This window comes from Aulonocara sp. 'chitande type north' Nkhata Bay, linkage group LG7 (genome assembly GCF_057382095.1).
Source record: "Aulonocara sp. 'chitande type north' Nkhata Bay isolate Kocher_YH1m ecotype deep benthic linkage group LG7, A_spYH_male_GT1.1, whole genome shotgun sequence".
Classification (NCBI taxonomy): domain Eukaryota; kingdom Metazoa; phylum Chordata; class Actinopteri; order Cichliformes; family Cichlidae; genus Aulonocara; species Aulonocara sp. 'chitande type north' Nkhata Bay.
The window spans coordinates 49,544,824-49,563,323 of record NC_141350.1 but is presented as its reverse complement, the minus strand read 5'-3'; the positions used below and the strand labels follow the sequence as shown (position 1 = coordinate 49,563,323).

General features: G+C 39.6%; 2 protein-coding genes across 7 annotated transcripts in view; one reads left to right on the top strand and one right to left on the bottom strand.

The window, feature by feature from the left end:
- Nucleotides 1-6,777: 6,777 nt before the first annotated feature.
- On the bottom strand, nucleotides 6,778-8,274 carry esm1 (endothelial cell-specific molecule 1). The gene is made up of 3 exons (XM_086302570.1): nucleotides 7,817-8,274; nucleotides 7,386-7,529; nucleotides 6,778-7,200 (listed from the first exon to the last, which is right to left on the bottom strand). The coding sequence occupies exons 1-3, from the start codon at nucleotides 8,121-8,123 to the stop codon at nucleotides 7,106-7,108; spliced, it is 546 nt and encodes a 181-aa protein (XP_086158696.1). The 5' UTR covers nucleotides 8,124-8,274; the 3' UTR covers nucleotides 6,778-7,105.
- A 1,089-nt stretch (nucleotides 8,275-9,363) lies between these two features.
- LOC147326083 (putative E3 ubiquitin-protein ligase HERC1) overlaps nucleotides 9,364-18,500 on the top strand; it is a 43,381-nt gene continuing 34,244 nt past the window's right edge. For 5 of the 6 annotated variants that reach the window (XM_086301006.1, XM_086301003.1, XM_086301005.1 and 2 more), the window contains exons 1-13: nucleotides 9,364-9,495; nucleotides 12,229-13,246; nucleotides 14,234-14,329; nucleotides 14,425-14,607; nucleotides 14,986-15,198; nucleotides 15,673-15,771; nucleotides 15,912-16,008; nucleotides 16,112-16,255; nucleotides 16,395-16,522; nucleotides 16,847-16,991; nucleotides 17,096-17,267; nucleotides 17,447-17,581; nucleotides 17,676-17,841. In XM_086301006.1, the coding sequence (XP_086157132.1) occupies nucleotides 12,260-13,246; nucleotides 14,234-14,329; nucleotides 14,425-14,607; nucleotides 14,986-15,198; nucleotides 15,673-15,771; nucleotides 15,912-16,008; nucleotides 16,112-16,255; nucleotides 16,395-16,522; nucleotides 16,847-16,991; nucleotides 17,096-17,267; nucleotides 17,447-17,581; nucleotides 17,676-17,841 (2,565 nt within the window). In that variant the 5' untranslated portion in view covers nucleotides 9,364-9,495; nucleotides 12,229-12,259. Of the gene's footprint in view, nucleotides 9,496-11,748; nucleotides 11,767-12,228; nucleotides 13,247-14,233; nucleotides 14,330-14,424; nucleotides 14,608-14,985; nucleotides 15,199-15,672; nucleotides 15,772-15,911; nucleotides 16,009-16,111; nucleotides 16,256-16,394; nucleotides 16,523-16,846; nucleotides 16,992-17,095; nucleotides 17,268-17,446; nucleotides 17,582-17,675; nucleotides 17,842-18,500 lie in introns of those variants that run through there. The other variant, XM_086301002.1, reaches the window with a different exon arrangement.

Below are 18,500 nucleotides of genomic sequence, written 5' to 3'. Positions count from 1 at the left end.
GAGCCACTTTTGAAGGATGTCTGTGTTTACAGCTTGTTCACACTGCCCCCCAATGGTAAAGATCAGTTATTGCTTGATTTCTATCCAAAAATCACACAATCAATGACAGTGTCGATTAGAACAAGAAGGGAAAAATACTATAATGAGATGTCTTTGTCAGAACAGCTGTACAGCATAGTATTAAACCATAGCAAAGTTACCTCCCTGTTTGTATTTGTATGGCATATAGAAACCAAAGTATGACATGATAAATTATATCTGCTCATCTGTTAGTCTGTTTGATCTGTGTCACTCATTCATCCTTGTGAAACCAGGTTAATGGCTACATATCTGACTGATGCCATTGCTGAGGTTATGTTCAAACAAGCCAAATTAACTGTTTTTTCAGTTTACTACCTTGTTTTTTGCCTAGTTAACTTAAATGTATGAGAAAAAATAGCTTAGTTTACGTGCTGTATCTGCACAGCTGTGCCTGAGCACTGTCTCTGATGACAGGGAGCTGAATGCACAAAGCTCTATCAAGGACAAAAACATTTGAGAAGGAGACATATTTATAGAAGAAAATGAAAATGGAACACGATGTGAAGATCTGAGTGCAACAAACTTACCAATGAATTTTGCAAAAACAAAAAACACATTTTAGCCCGCAGGTATGACTGGCTACAAAAGAATGCACACATGCTTGTGCTGGCAGGGTTGAGCTTTGGACAAAAATAAAGTGAAAGTGTTTAAATTCAAGTATTGGAAATAATATTCTAATATTTAGGTAACTGCATTTTTTATGTTTGTGCCAGTGATTATTTGGGTGTTGTTGGTTATTTATGACATAAGCTTGGGATTGCTGCTGCTTCCTTTCACTTCATCTCCTTCACTCAGCAGTTTTTGGTCCATATTTTGTGTATTTTACTGTGAATATGTGAGATTGTGATGCTACTATTCAGTGATGTCATTGAGATGTCAGAAATGTGTCCGTTGAACTTAACAAGCAGATGGGTGGACAGATAAGATGTTAAAATGTGTATGAAAATTTTGATCTGAATTTTGACATTTTCACTCATTTTTTCCCCCCACACACTTGTGTTTTAAATTTACATCACCTTCATACGGATACCACCTTCAGTTAAGATAAAATTCATCTTCCTCCAACCTTCCTCTATTGCCAGCTAATTTAAACCCCCCAGTTAAACATGCACAGTAAACAAGTGGTGCCATTCAGAAGCCTTAATTCGAGGTGCATTCATTCCTTATAAAGTCATTTGGCACATTCTGTAATATACTGAGTGCTGGTGTTTTGAAAGGAAGTTTTAAAAAAAAAAATGGACACACAAACACACCCACTCACAAAAAGACATGTTCATTCCACTGCAAGAGTTTGCTCACACGCTTCTTGCAGCGTATTTATCTAACTACAGGAAACATTTCTTTTCCTTCTTTCTCTTGAACTACAAAAATCCAGTTGACCTTAAGTTCCATGAAGTGCACATGTCTACATATGCTAAGGTACCTGAAATATCTAATAGCACCTGGGTAAAAGTAATGATTATGTATCCGAAATCAGTGGTGTAAGGTTACCATTCTCTTTGTATACAATAGTGCTCTCTGCTGGCGGTCTCTAAAACATTTGAAATAGGAACTTCAGCAAGCGTGTTTATGTTTCTCTTTTTATTTTGGTCCGACAGTGCAAAAAGAAGCCACCAGAGGTCCATGTGTCTCTCCAAAAATGGATAATCACGAATCTATGTATTTCAAAACTCTGTTCACGTTCACTAAAATTAAAAGCTTTTTAATGGGCATTTAAAAAAATTCTCATTTGTAGCTTTTTAAAAAATTTAATTACATTTTTTTTATCATAATGGGGACTGTGGGAGGAAGTGGGAGTACCTGGTGAGAACCCACATAAAAACAGGGAGAACAAGTGAACTCTCAAAGTGAACTTTGTCTGTTTTTGGATCCACTGTAAAAAAATAAATACATAGGATATTTGCTTTGAATTAAGAAAAACCTTATGTTTTATAATTAAAAGACAGTCTTGGCAATGAGTTACAAGAACTTGTGTCTGTGATTTAACATATTTAAGCCTTACAATTTCGGCCCAAAGAGTGGTGCTCACAAATTTCTTTCATTTACTACAGCAACATTTCTTCATTATGAAGAAAACAACTGAGGCGTACTGTTGAAATTTCACTTCTTTGTCTTATATCAAGCTACAGTATGTCAAGGATTAAATGTGTCATTCAACTTATTTTCACTGAAAAAAGGGGAGTTTCACTTGTCCAGTCCACTTAAGCTCAAACTGGACTGCATGTGGCCCACAATGTAAAATGAGTTTAAAATCCTTGATATAGAGTAAATACCTTAGCAGTAGATTAGAAAGGCGATTAAGTCAAATTCAACTTCTATTCTGCCTGCAACCATTAAATATCTGCGAGCCGCTTAGCAACCCACTTCCTTTTACGTTTACAAACCCCTAACCCTAATCAGTGTCCCTGATATGTGTTCTGCTCAGTGTCTTGCTGCTGCTCTCACTACATCCTTTACAAAAGCACATGCAAGGAGGGAGGTCCCGATCTACAGCCATGCTGTTAAAAACCAGTTAACGGAAAATGTATCTTGTCAACTTTAGTGGTCAACATTTCTTGTGAAAGATACATTTGTGACTCATTTGTTCTGATAGTGTTTAGTGCACATAACTGAGAGTAAAGGAAATAGAATAGAATACAATAGAATACAATAGAATTAAACTTTGATTAAAAGAACCAAAATGTACTGATGGTAAATATTTCTGACTTCTGCAAAAAAAAAGGACGTTCGCCAGGAGAACATTTTTCTAATGCCAGAAAATTCCTTACTGTTTCCAAATTAATAATAATAAAAAAAATGTATCCCCATTCTTTAGGTAACAGAATAGGTCCTTAAAGCAAAGAGTTACATGAATAAATATATCAAGCAATTATGAAAAAAAGGTCATTTATTTCTTTGTGTTGTTTGTTGGCTACTAAAAGTAAGTCTCCATATTCTGGAGGTGTGATGATAACGCTGCTTGGGAATGTTCCTCCTCACGTCACGTCATGATGGAAAAGACAATCCCTCCAGGGGTCAGAAATCTGTCAGGTCGCTAAGGTCAAGGATCTGACCTGTTGTTTTGCTGCTATCAGTTTACTACGTGAGGTTTCTGAGAACCGTTAAAAAAAGAAAAAGCGAGTGAAACCATTGATTAAAAGAACCAAAAGAGTTGATTAATCCGACCGAATTTACGTCATTTGAACAGACCAGGATGGTCACGACGCGCTTGTTGTTGCTTAGTTTTGATTACCTGCAATCAGTGTAATCAAACTCATCACTTAATTTCCTTGTTTGCAGTGTTTGTCAGTCCACTGCTACAATAAACAACCTGTTGAGGCAGAGCCAAAGTATAAATACCAGAACATCTATTTGCAGTAAATCAGTGTTATTTACTACTCCATTCACGCACCTTTGTTTCTGCAGAGGCGGCAGTGACGTGTTCAGGGAGTCAGATAAAGGGTATTTCTCACCAACTCTTTCCTGTTATTTTCCAGGGTCCTTTGTTTGGTTGCGGGACCTCAGCCGGTCGGTTCTCAGGGGAATGACAGGAACATTTGAGCCTAAGCACTTGAATGTGTGAATGCTCACTGCCTTCACACACAGACTGTCCCATACCTATATGTATGTGTGTGTTTGTGTGTGTCACCTTGTCCTTGGACTGACAACCAACACACATGCAGTGTAATTTGTGTCTTTTTCAGGAAACTTCATCCTTTCTGCTTTATATGGCTATTGGTCAAGGAAATGTGAGGATTGGGAAATCATGAATGTTCCTGTAAATAATAATAATACAGATATGCTGATACACCCCTGTTCATCATATTTATGATTTAGAAACAAATTCAGACTGGCCACATTTTAATTCTGTCGTAGTGTTTAGAGGTGAAGTGTTGATTGAAACGATACGAAGCATTCTCTAACTAGCTCCCAAAACAAGGACAGGGCATGTGCAGTTGTGTGTCACGTATAAATTCCAGAGCTTTCGGAGTGTCACTTGAAAAACCCCATGCTTTTAAATTCCTGTCTTGGGCAGACACAACAACAACAGGAAGAAGGACCATTTTCACAGGTGTCAGGAAGCACAGGAAATAAACAAGCTGAATACTGGAAAACATTTTTGTACCAGTAAGAGTCAGAGGTGAGGCTAATAAGAGTTATTTTTAGCTCGGCCAGTATTTTCTTGAAATCTTTTTATTGTCCTGGATGTCGTGTAGTTATTTTTTTTAAATCTCCAGCAGAGTTAATGCTGCTTTATGGAGGATTACATATGATAAGTATCTAATCAAGTGCCACATATAATGAATGATCATTAATGCCATGAGGATTCCTTACGATTTTAAAGAGAATTAATTTAAATTTTCATTGAACTGTCATAAGTGTTATTAAAAACATGTATATATATATAAATTTATATATATATGTATATGACTACTTTGACATTTATCTCCGAGTATTACATTATTGTTTTCAAATGCTATCGTGAACTCATATAGTTAAAAAATGTACACAAATGTTGAGCCACCCCTCATTTCTAAATATTTTGCTATAGACAAAGGTGCAGCAATATAATAGAACACATGTAAACATGCACAGGAAGACAGTATATAAGGCTAAAACAGGGTTTGAACAAGTCTTGAAAATCAATATTTGGTATGACCACCGCTTCAGTAATGTTGAGGTCGGGGCTCTGGGGAGGACAATCCACACCTCATAGTGTTCAGTTGTATGTTTTTCTATCCAGGTAAGTTTGTACTGCACTGGCAGCGTGTTTGGAAACATTATTGTGGTGGAAAAAGAAGATGTTGCCAATCTGATGCTTTCCAGATGGTATTGTATGATGGATCAAAATCCATTTTTCTGTTCTCAGTTCCATGAATTCTGATGAGATCGCTAAACCTCTGGCTGAAATACAGCCCCAAACCGTGACAAGGCCTCCACCGTGTTGGTTTCACAAATTTTGTCCCTCTGTCCTGATCCCCTCTGTACATAATGATAATGATTTGAATTCAAAATTTCAGACTTGTTGCCAGTGATTTGTCAGTATAATTTGGCATACCACAGCTTTTTTCCTTTGTTTTCTTGACATCCACCCTTCCACTGAGACTATTTCTAATGAACAGTAGATGATCAAATAAAGGGCTAAATGCATCTCTCAGGTTCTTTCTTCTTTTTTTCTTTTCTTTTTTTAAGGACAGACTGCCCACACTGGAGACATATGCTAAGTTTGTTGCTAATACCTCAGTGGGAATCATATTATTTATGCAAACATCACTATTTTATGCCTGTCAAATTGGGTTATTTTTAACATTCATTATGGATTCAGCTAAAAAATGGAAACAAATGAAATGTTTTGTGATAGGCTGCTAATAAAAGCAGCCTGTCTCCACTTGGGAGCAAAAAATAAAGAAATGAGGGGTGGCTAGTACTTTTACACAACACTGTTTGAAGTGCTTTGTATAATCTGCACAGAATTTGTTCCACTGTTTTTCTGTATAATTTTAGGATTTAAATAAAATTGTTAAATCTAAAGTTAGATACCATTTTCTGAAAAGGGTGTATTCTTAATGACGCTCGCTGAATTAAAATTTGTGTCTATCTTCTCTGGTGTTTAAAGAAGCCGATGGGTGAAGTGGAGAAGAAAATCCAGTAAATAAACAATATTATAATGTTTGCTTTTCTTGTTTTTGTTACAAAACTAAAAGTCTGTGTCCTTCATTACATAGACTGAGAAACCTTCCTTCTTTGAATCCTCTCTCTTTCCTCCTCCAGTTTTTCTTTTGCGTTTTTGGATTAAAATGTTTTTCACTGATTGAGAGTTGTGTTCTGCATGGGAAAAAAGCATATTTTCCCATTTTTGAGAGCTAAGAAACTAGGGCACCCAAAAAATGTGAAGTCAAAGATGTCTGTAAAAAGTCTCAGCAATAAAATCCATTTTTGCTCCTGTGTTTGGATACATCATGTCACATCATCATGGGAAACCACACTGGCAGGAATTACTTCTGCTCAAAATATGCACTTCTCATCAGACTTCTTGATATTTTTGCACTGCTCAAAAGACCCCTTTCCCTCCCTTAAATAAATGCCAAGGTTTCTATATGCGTGACACTTTGGTCCAAATTTACAACCATATCTGGACAGTAAATTTTCTACACACAAACATACTCTGGGAATAAGGAGAATGCTCATCTGAGATTAAAAAAAATGATGTCTTGGTTTGTGGAGTTTTTTTTTTCTGGTGGAACCCAGCCTACTGCAAAAAGAGAAAAACCCAGAGGTATATGAAGAAATGGCAGAGCTCCCTGCTGCAGTAATGTGGCGATAAAGCACACAGCCAAGCAAAGCCTGGAGAGGCTCCTGGCTTACAGTGATTAATCTGCTGTGTCCAAACAACTCTGTCGCCTTGCACAATGTACTTACAGTTAACAACATGAATGGATTCCACTTATTTATGGGCTTATTTGTCCTTTATATTTAATTAGTTTAATCTACAACTGCACAATATGTTAATTACCATGCAATAATTAATGCTTTTACAACATACCCACTCAGTGTTTCATGTCTGGCTCAATTTAACAACCAAGGCAAAATATGTATTGCTAAATTAGGCAATTAAATGATAACCTTAAGTGACAACTTTGGTTTAATTGCAAATGCATTCTCTACCACACCCAGTGTTGTATATGATAATGCCCATTTTGGATCATTGTACAGGTCAACTTTGACAAACAAAGGCACTCTAAGTGACACTGAAGCTAATGGGAAGAGACTGCAGGGTCATTTTCATTAATTTATTGAGGAACAAAGAAAGATCTGGAAAGAATAACATAGTCTGCATATTTCATTAGAAAAGATAATGGTGTCAAACAAAAACCAAGCAAACCAACTAAAAACTCCAAAAGCTGTAACAAAGTGTTTTTTTCTTTCTTTCTTTCTTTTTTTTTTAAATTTGTTATCTGGCGTATTCTAATAAAATATATCTTTCAGTTAATTTATAAGTTAATGCTACATTTACACTGAATAGATTCAGTCTTGTCAGCACTTGTCAGCGAGGGTTGAGCCGCTTTGGAGCAGTGGATCTGTTTGTGTTCTGATCTGTGTTCTGCACAGCGTTCACTTCTCCCGAGCCCACCTCAGTCCCTGAGAATACAAGTAAAGGAGACCATTAGCCTTTCAGTTCATGCAAATGATACATCATATTCAGAATTTTAATTTAGTCCACTTGGCAAGACATTCAGCTTCTACTAGCCCATAGAGAAGTTATTACTAATTACACAAAGGCTTCAAACCTTCAACTTTAAATGAAAATAATATTTCTCCTTTACCTGCTTGTGGTTCATTCTTAAGCTTGCGGGCGATTTTGGCAAAGAAGGTGAGGGTGAGACAAGCTCCGGTTTCTCTGTCACATATGCCTCCCTTGCAGTTGCAGGTCTTACGGCACTCAACCCCATAGGTTCCATAGAGACAGTCTGTAAAGAAAGAAAACATTTATTATTTAGTGGATATTGCTACATCATAAACTGCAAGTCTCAGATTATACAAGGTATGATCATCAAGTTAAATATTCAGCAAGGATGTCCGCATCTGCACATGCTCACAGATGTGTGCCGTTATTTGGGAGAATTTCTAAAACCTTGGGTAAAGGCTGTAATAACATAAATGGATACTGGGTTTGGTGCAGTAACATCAGTGTTACCAAACTGCAGCATGCACAAACAGCTCCCAGATTTTGTAAGGTTATTTAATGAGAAAATACCTTTGCAAATTCCATATTCGTCTCCATAGTCGTCTTCATCCTTGTAGAACTCGCAGAATAATCCCGGTCCGCACTTCACTCCGTGCATCCCCGACACTGTGCGGTAGCAGTGCTCCCCTCTGCCGGCTGCACAGACCTGGCAACAGCCGCAGTCATCCAGGACCGTCCGAGAGCACCGCTGCGTCCCGCCACACCGCTCCGCCGTGCATCTGTCGGGGCAGTTCACCGCGTACTTCACACTGGCGCTCCATGCCTCAGCATCATGCACCACGAGTGAACACGACACTGTGATAAGCAGAAAAAACATCACTGCACGGGAAGAAGCGGAATGAGCAGAAAGCTTGAAAGGGGTGATGCTGTCTTTTGGATGAGTGTCCTGGTGAGACTAGAGAAGCTGAGCACCCCTGCGAGACTTAAGCGGAGTGACCTGTGGTTCATCAGGTTGCATGGTTATCTGCAATGAACAACTTTGTTTTGCACATGGCTTGCTCTCGTCAATTTCCTCATTCCGGTGTTGTTGTCCCCCCCTTTTTTGTCAGTCAGTTTTGTCAGTCCCTTTTTTTAGAAATCCGGCTTGGAAGTGGGATTAACTCTGGACCGCCATCCAGGAATTGAAATTCGTGTGAACTGATGTCACAAGTTTAGTTTGGTTTGTTTTTGTCTGAGTGGGAACCCCCAGAGGTCCGATTGCATTAGGTTTGTCGCCACTGATTCAACTTTAGTTTTGTGCTAGTTACTGGGCCTGTAGCTGTGTGAGAACTCTCATTCGTTAACATGTTACACAATTGGAGATACGTCTTTTTAGCCCCCACAACACACGCAAATTAGTTCCTTGAATTCAGATTGCAATGAATTTTATGTGCACCTGAAATCACAGAGGAAATGCTTTCAAAAATAAATTCATATAAATTTACTATAATGTTTAGCTCCTTGTTAAATTTACTGCATTAATATTGTTGAGTTTTATAGTAAGAAAAGGGGAAATTGAAACGATTCTGATGACAAATCTTTGCTCCCTTGTTATTTTTTTAAGTTAAAAAGAGCTCCTTACGTTTCTATTTTCGTTTAACCTAAAAAGTAAGGCTGGAAAAATACTATTATTGGACATCAAGAGTAGCAATCATTACAAGATACTAGACATAAGCGACTCAGGAGAACAGAAATGAAACGTGAGAAGGAATTAACCTGGTTCCTAGCCCCAGGGTCTATACAGATCCTACATTTCCCATAATGCAACAAAGTTTCAGAGGATCATTCGTCTGTGTTTCTTGTTAATTTTCATTTTGCCTAATTAATACTATTAAGTGCATATTTCCCGTCAGTATTGTATCTTTATAAAACTTCTATAATTTATAATAAGATTTTTTTAAGAGCGGTTTAATGGGGTATAATCATTTTTTCTACAACTGTGGTTTAGGGAATTCAATGTGGCTACAGTTTATTCACTTTGACTTTTTCTCTGGCCATGCAGATTTTTTTATTTTATTTTTTTTAACAAAAACTCAAAGGTGTTAGTGACGTTAACGAGCTTCGCTCCGAGACACACGGTGGCGGTAACGCGTCGACCAAACACCGACTGCCATCGGGGATTAAAAGTCGTCCGAAGAAGAAGAGGGGGAGCGAGGAGAAGGGTGATGATGATATTTGCGTCCAAGGGAGACCTCACTGGGACACAGCAGGTAACGCAAAACATTCACTGGCGGTGTTTTTACTGTCAATGTGTCTTATATGTCTTTTCATTTTAAAATTACCTTTACGACGTTAGCGACCCACGCGGGGGTTTATTTTACCGGGAGCTGACAGGCACCAAGTGGAGGGGCTTGGTCGGGTTTTGACAGCCATGGAGCAGACTAGCAACTGCACTGCAGCCAGCGTTAGCTCAGCTGTCACCGCAGACGCAGAATAATGTTACCGGTGTTTGTGAATGACACGGCGGAATCTGCGCTTCACGTTTGTCGGTGTTTTTATTGGTGCAGGTCGGTAGCTACTATGTAACAATAAACCAGAGAGCCACGTAGCAGTAACGGTACTAAATGTTGATATAAGCTTTAAAGTGAGAAGCCAGGACTGTGTCATGCTGTTAATTTAAATACTAAATGTCCTACCGGGTTGTCATAAGCGTGGGTGCCCAAGTCATTTATGCTAGAATTATTATTATTAAATTGTATTCTTCATCATCATCATCATCATCATCATCATCATTATTATTATTATCATTATTATTATTATTATTATCATTATTATTATTATTATCATTATTATTATTATTATTGTTGTTGTTGTTGTTGTTAATAAATTTAATGTATTTTTAACCGGTAGCTTGTATTATGGTGAACAAATTCTCTTTGTTATCCAGTCCTGGTTTTGGTTAACTGTCATTCAAGTATTCATTATGCTTTTAGTGATGGGGTTGTCCTGGCAACAGCAGCCCAAACGTCCCTTAATTGGGTCGGCAACTTCCTCCAGCTCATTCTCGAAAACTTCCAAACCCCATCGTGCCGAAAGGGCGTCCTAGTGTCAGCTCACCTCATCCAGCAGTCAGTATGAAGGAGGTTGCGTTTAAAGTCTTGATTATTTTCTTGTGGATTTATGCTCAGCTACCGTGCACAAAAATGTAGTCTTAAAGTAAAAATTAAAGAATAAAATAATAATAATAATAATTAAGAAAAATGTACAGATTACATTAAAAAAGATTTTTATGTCGGGAAAGTTGTATTGTTTTATGTGAAAAGCATTTGTTTGTTCCATAGAAAACACATTTAGTGAAATTGAAATTGTCAGATTTTTATCATCCTGGTCCAAAGATTTTGGTTCTTTTTGGAAAATATCACTGCCATGCATGGGAGTTACTGATATACTGCTGCCCCCCCCCCCCCCCCCCCCCCCCCCCAATTGCTTGATCCCACCTATGGCAGTGGCAATTTTATTTGTATAGCACATTTCTATATACTTAAATTCATTGCATTTAATGCAGAAAAAATCAGAAAAAACAAAACCAACAAACTATGTAGGTTTATTGAGCCTTTGTTTTCATTTTAACCAGTTGGGACCTTTGGCCCAAACTAGTATCTGTTCTAAACAATCAGGAATGGAAGAAGTGTTTTGTGTGTATACTCTAGATACTCTAGATAATGTAGATTGACATTTGCTGACTGAAGTCTGAAATGAGCTGCTTGAAATGAGAACAGAGAACTAAATTCACAACGTGTCCTGAATGTTGATATCCTTAAATACCAGACGGTCTGCAGTGTGTGATGGTTGCGTCTTACACTGCTGGCAGTTTCTTGTTGTCGTCTGACCATGGAGCTCACTACTATATCAATGCCTGCTGTTATTTTTGGCCAAAGTGGAAACTATATAGCCCCATGGGCCTCAGGGACAGCAAGAGAAATGAGAGTCTGTGACAGGACTATGGATAAATTTGTGGGCTCACATGTTGAGCAACCGTTAGTTTGGTACAGTTAGAACCTGTAGGGTCATCCGATAATCAACATAATGGTAATCAAGATGGCTAATATCACTGTTTTGTTCACCATTAACTAGAAGTATTAGTTCATGTATGTTTAAAATGATTAAAAAATAATACAGTAAATGTACGAGTGGGTATCAGGTCTACTGGTTAACCTGCTTTAGAATATTTAAGATGAGTGTGCATAAGCAGTGTTTCAGGGGAATGTCATGCCTACTAGTGCTATGAATATGACCTTCGTATTGTGACCGTTACAAGGACTGTTGTGGCTTAGCTTCTGTTATGAATGTAATGACTTTCAAGGGGGTGGATGCAGTTAACCAGCTGGTGTCTGATTATCTGCAAAATATTATGAGTAAAATCATTATTTTCCCCACTAGCTGGAAAGCTGCTTGGCTGGAGATGCATCATTTCCAGGCGACAGAAACAGACACGCTCTTATTTTGGTTGGAAAGCCAACAAAAATGCAGCAGATCACTAGGTGAGGATGTGGGGTTAGGGAACCAACTTTAAATGAATGAATTATGAATTTAAATTTGACATGTGCTATTTTGTATTGCATCCCTTTGTGCTTTGTGGCGTAATAACTTGTAAGACAAACACACCCTCCTCATTAGTGTGGGTGTGCTAGTTAGCTGCCATCATAGGGTGCGCTGACCTATTTCAGTGATACCCACCGGGCCTATGGCAATATCCTGGATGTAGTGTATGTTGGACAAGTGCCGACGCTAAGGAGAAACCCGACACCTTCACACTGAATGCACTTGGCAGGAAAACGCATCAGAACACTGGCTTTCTGCAGCAAATGTTGCCTGTAAATTTGTGATGAAGAGAGATGTGCAATTCTTTGTGTTAATCTGTACTGGAGTGGATATGTGTGAATTTTCTATATTAGACTTTCTTTAAGCCTCATCCTCTCTTTTGATATGTTTTTTTTTTTTAGGTATACATCAGAGTATAGATAATGCTCAGACATGGTGCCTTGTCAGACCCATGTGTTGCTGAAGTGGCAGGAGCACTTCAATAGCTCCTGGGCGGCAGAGGACAGCCTGCAGACAGCCAGGAGGCATGGTGCTGCCGCGCTCTACGATAAGCTCCTTCACAACAAGGAAGTGGTGACCCTCGCCCAACCTGTTCAAGAACTCGCAGGCCCACGCCTTCCGGACTTCGAATGTGAGTCCAGTGCATCTGCGGAGAAGGAAGAGTACCTGTCCTCCCTGCTTCGTAGCCAGCGATGGCTGGCTCACCGCGTGCTGACGCAAACCTCCTACACCGTGGATCTCCACCACAGGCTGGTAGTTCTACAGAGGATCTACTATGCACTTCACAGCAAATACCATGACAAATTCCGTGTGCAGCTGCCCTCCCACTCCAAAGACAGCGGAACTGAATGTGGGCAAATTGAGCCGGCCTCAGAGCCTTTCCTACCAGGGGGAGCATCCAAAATCAAGTCGGGTACAGATGTTCTAATAGAAATGGGTGTCAGGACTGGCTTGAGTCTGCTCTTCTCGCTACTGCAGCAGAACTGGAGATACGCAGCTTCTATTCATCCAGAGTCTGTGCTTTGCAACGATGTGCTCAACACAGCGTCCTCTGTCCTGACTTCGCTGCCACCACTCTCTCTGGCTAATGAGAATAAGATCCCGTCAGTGGGTCTGGACTGTCTGGCACAGGTGGCTGACTTCCTGAAGAAGACATCGGTCAGCAGCGGGAACGGTGGCGCAGACCCGATTGGTCGGAGGCTGGCGCTGGAGCTGCTGCTCGGCCTGGCCATGCAGAGAGGCTCCCTGAAGTTTCTGCTAGAGTGGGTGGAGGTAGCCTTGGCTGCTTCCATGTCCTCTTCCACCCCTACACTGTCTTCCTCTTCCTCCTCCTCCTCCTCCTCACTGAGCTCCCAGCAGTCAGCCGGTGTGGGCTTTGATGTCATCCATCAAACTCTTCTCCAAATGAGGCAATATTCGGTATGCGACTTGTTTTCATATCAGTCTTTGGAGTAATCGTACTTTTTTAATGTTACACTCGGTCACTGATGGTATTTCTTTAATTGCCTGAGATAGATTTGTCCTGCAATCATGTGATATATTGGACATATTAGTTTACAGAAGTTTAAGTACAATCAGTTCACATGCTGTGGCTCTGTTCCACTTTCAGAGTGATTTGAATTAGAGCCACGGTTGCTTCATGCGTTTATTTTTGGTAACTTTCACAGCCTTTCATGAACATACTGATAAAAGCCCCATTGTCTCTAAAGTAGGAAAATGGCTTTTCACATTCATGCTTCTGTAGGCTGTCCTTTTCAGAAATGAAGTGTGTCATTGAAGCTTGTAGATGGGTTAATGTGCAGATAAGGATTAGGATTGAGTCAGCCTTGCTGTCCTCTATAGATATGCACATTGAGTCATCCTTTAGCAGGTTAATCAGCTTTGTAATATTTCTGTACAAATGGCAACCAGAGATGGCCGTTGCCAATGACTTCATTATATTGCACATTATTTATCACGTAGAGGTGGTCAAATTCAGTCTAAGTATTGGAGTCATAGCTGGTGCAGCTAGGCTGAATTACATTTAATTGGCCTTATCTAACAAAGTGGCTGGTGAGTGTAAAAGATGAAGATTGCTCATTTGTTTCTAGTGAGACAAATACAAGTTGAATACAGCCTGCTGCTTTCTCCACTCACTAGTGTGCCTACAAAGAGCTATGTTGTTGCCTGCTTGTCTTCTGTCTCTGTTTGATCATGCTGTGGCATGTCGCTGTTCTTAAGGAGAGAAATGTTTTTCCTTCTGATACATCAGGTTTTGAAATATTTGGTACCGAAAACAACAGACTGCAAATACAAGTTCATTTTGTTATAAATCCAAATCTGCATGCAACATTTACATACACTGAATGTCAGGTCAAAGTGAAAACGTACTATGCTGAAGGATCAACAACAACTATTTATTTCTAGGGTTTTCGTGGCGATCCCGTCAATACTCAGGTGCTTAAGAAGGATGCAGATGGACATTGTCGACTCTCCCAGGCAGCTCTCTGCTTATTTGAAGAGGTGAGTGAAGTCTTATTGACATGCATATCGACACTATTAAGAATTCATGGCCGTTTACAGTAACTGACCTGAAAGGCTTCTCTCTACGCCGACAGATTTGTAACCTAGCGTCCTACTGCCTGTGCTCGTGTAGCACGGATGCAGCTGCTCCCGGCACTGAGAGCAATACAGTCATGGTGTATGTGTGGGGCAGCAACAGCAGCCATCAGCTGGCAGAGGGGACACTGGAGAAAATCCTGCTGCCAAAACTGACACAGGGCTTCAGTGATGCCCAAATGGTATGACAAGCCACAAGGGTAGGGCTTAAACTAATTCAATGAAATGATTAATGTTCCTATTATTTATTGAAGTTTTTACACTTGATAATCTCTAATTTTGTGGTGGTATTAATAGATTTTCCACATGCCTCACACTTGAGGTGGGTTTTGTCTTTTTAAAAAATGGTTACAGATGTTAAAAATCCCAACTGTGCTAACAAACCAAAAATTCCAAATAAAACAGGTGAAAATGCGGTCTTTGATTTGAGTGCTGTATTGAATGTGTTGTTGTGAGTTTATAAAATTGAAAGCACACCAGAACTACATTAATAAATCATTAGAATTATCTTAGCGTGCCAGTTTACATTTCCTATGCTGTCCACTTTAATCTTCTGTTAGATTGAAGCAGGCCAGTACTGCACCTTCTCTGTGTCTGCGGATGGCTCAGTGAAAGCATGTGGGAAGGGCAGCTATGGCCGTCTGGGCTTGGGGGACTCCAACAACCAGTCTATGCCCAAGAAGCTTGTACTTGAACCACACAGGAACATTAAGAAAGTGTCCTCCTCCAAGGGCTCCGATGGTCACACTTTGGCCATCACTGTCGAGGGAGAGGTAAGAAGTTAGAATGACTATTAGTAAATATTTTAAAGGTTTGCATGCGGGATTTGTGACACTACAACTGCCATATAATATGTATACACTCACTGGAGATTTTATTAGGTACATCTTTCTGGTACCAGGTTGGACTTTTGTCTAGAAACTTGCTTTAACTCTTCATGGCACAGATTCAGCAAGGTGCTGGAAATATTTATCAGAAATATTGTCCATATTACCACCATAGCATCACACATGCATTAATGAGCAGTTGAACAGGTATACCTGATAACATTGTGAAAAAGTGATGGAGCTTTCCCGCTTTTCAAAGGCCAGTTTGGTAATATTTTAAACTTCACACATTTCACACCCACTCAAACATCCGCATGTGTGGGTGATGATTTATACTTGTTGTAATTCACTGTCTTCCACTACCACTGCATTTTAATTAAACCGATTAATAAGGTGTAAATTGTCAAATATTTCTTTCAGGTCTTCAGCTGGGGTGATGGAGAATATGGGAAACTGGGCCATGGCAACAGTGCTACACAAAAGTATCCCAAAATCATACAAGGACCGCTGCTGGGCAAAGTAAGCAGGAAATGGCAGCTTGTAGGGAAAAAAAATGTTGGTAAAATGTTATAAGCCAATTGATTTTAGCATAATTATAAATAAATAGTGGTGTTTTTTGTTGTTGTTGTTGTTTTTATTTTATTTTATTTTTTACACAGGTTGTTGTTTGTGTGTCTGCTGGCTACAGACACAGTGCTGCTGTGACTAATGATGGAGAGCTTTATACATGGGGCGAAGGGGACTTTGGCAGACTTGGTACACAGCTTATTTTTCAAATTGCTCGATCTTGTCTCAGCCACTTCAAAGTGATGTCATTCCTCTGGTAGCATAGCAACAACCTCTGATGTCCTGTGTCCAGGTCAAAGTGACAGCCAAAGTCGGAACATGCCCACACTAGTGAAGGATATCAGTGGTGTCGGGCAGGTGGCCTGTGGCAGCTCCCACACCATCGCTGTGGCTCAGGATGGGCGTACTGTGTGGTCCTTTGGAGGAGGGGATAACGGTGAGTGGATGGTATACTGTTCGATTTTAACACAGTTAGTGTAATTTAAGTACTTTCAAAGCAAGATTTCATGTGTGTGACAGTGCCACAGCAGTATATGTTGTGCCCTATCATGCTCAGATATGACTCATCCTTGCAGGTAAACTGGGTCACGGAGACACCAATCGTGTGTATCGGCCCAAGGTCGTAGAATCCCTGCATGGATTCATCATCAGGAAAGTGTGTGCTGGTAGCCAGTCATCTCTGGCCCTAACCTCTGCAGGACAGGTGAGATGAAGTGTTTTTGGTTAGATTTTAATTAATTAAACCACCTATTGTGTGTGAAGTCTTTGAAAAAACACATGATCTAAAACTAATTTGTAGACAAAAAAGAAAAAAACTATTTGGTGAAGGCTTTTATTTTAAAGGGATACACCAAAGTCTTATTAACAAATGTTGCTTTCATTCTCTATTAGCACTTCTTTAGTATAAAGTTGTAGTTCTGACCATTAATTCATTAGTGTTTACCACATAATTACTACAGACAAATATTCTGTAGATGAATCCGTCAGTAATTCATAGATTTAAAAACAAAACATTTTCTTTCTTTAGGTGTTTGCGTGGGGCTGTGGCTCATGTTTAGGATGCGGGTCCTCTGAAACAACAGCTCTGAGGCCCCGGTTGATAGAAGACCTGAGCATCACCAAGATTATTGATATCTCATGTGGAGACAGCCACTGTTTGGCCCTGTCCCACGGTAAGACATCATCAGCAGCTCACATTCCCTTAACAGATGATTATTACACTTACAATAAAAGAAATGTGCTCCAGCTGCAACGTACCTGGTTTTCTTTTCATCAGAGAACGAAGTGTATGCATGGGGAAATAACACCATGGGCCAGTGTGGGCAGGGTCACACTTCTACACCTATTTCCAAACCCAAGAAAGTGCTTGGTTTAGAGGGCATTTCGATACAGCAAATTACAGCTGGCACTTCTCACAGTCTGGCTTGGACCGCAGTTCCAACTGACAGGTAATCCCTTAGCTAATCATTAAACCAAAGTACAGTGTACCTCTGTTGCTCTGTGCTGTCCACCCGTATGATTTTAATACAGTTTGAAGCAGAATGTAAAGAAATTGGTGGAGAACCAACACTTTTAAACAGAACCGTGTTTCATATTAGTTATTAAATATTTGTGCTTCTGCTTTCAGGCAGCTTGTGGCGTGGCACAGGCCCTTCTGTGTGGACTTGGAGGAGAGTACGTTCACTTATTTACGCAACTTCCTGGAAAGCTATTGTGATGGAATTAGTAACGACACCCCACCAGCTCCCTTCGTTTGTAAAAGGTGTGATATTTACATTCAGTTGGCAAAAACATACTCATCTACCTCAAGGAAATTTCATTCAAACTAAAATTATATGAATTTCTCTGTGCCTCAGGGACCACCATCATTTTATTTTGCTGTGCATGAAGCTGCTGTCCATCCACTTGTCCCTGGCCCACGCTGGAGGCACTGGTGCTATGGTTCTGGGTGCTCAGGGCAGGCCCCTGAGAAACCTACTCTTCAGGCTAATAGACACTGACATGCCAGACTCCATACAACAAGTAAGCGGACTATTTTTTTTGAAGTATTCCTACAGTGACAGCAGGTTTAATACAGCAGTAGGGTTGTGCTGGTGCTGGCTTATAAACCAAAACATTATGGAGCTCACCAAGAACCCTATTAATCTGAGATTTTCAAGCTTCCTGGTTGAATTTAACCACAAGTCCGTTTCATGAAATATTTTGGCATGGATATTTATTCCGTGCCAGGAGCAGGGGCTGCACTCCAAGACCAGGCTTATATTCTTACCAGTTCCTTTTTCAAGTAATTCAGTTCTTATATATATTTTACTTTATTTTTGTTAACCTGCATTAAAAAAAGAAACACACCGGTACATATTTCCATTCAGTCAAGTACTTTTACTAAACAATTCATTTCAGTTTTATTTCTCTAGCACCAAATCACAGCAACAGTCCATTCATAGTGCTTTATATTGTAAGGTAAAGACCTAAAACATAGAGAGAAAACTCTGTTACCATTATTTTTTTTCTAACTCTTCAAGGGGTATTAAGGACCTTATTATATATTTTGTCTTGTTCTGTGTGTCTGTGTTATATGTGTTATTGCAGGTTTGCAGATGATTGTATATGGCTGTTAAATTGACATCAGTGGTTAGGGCACTATATAAATTCCAGTATACATGTATATAAACTTCATTGGA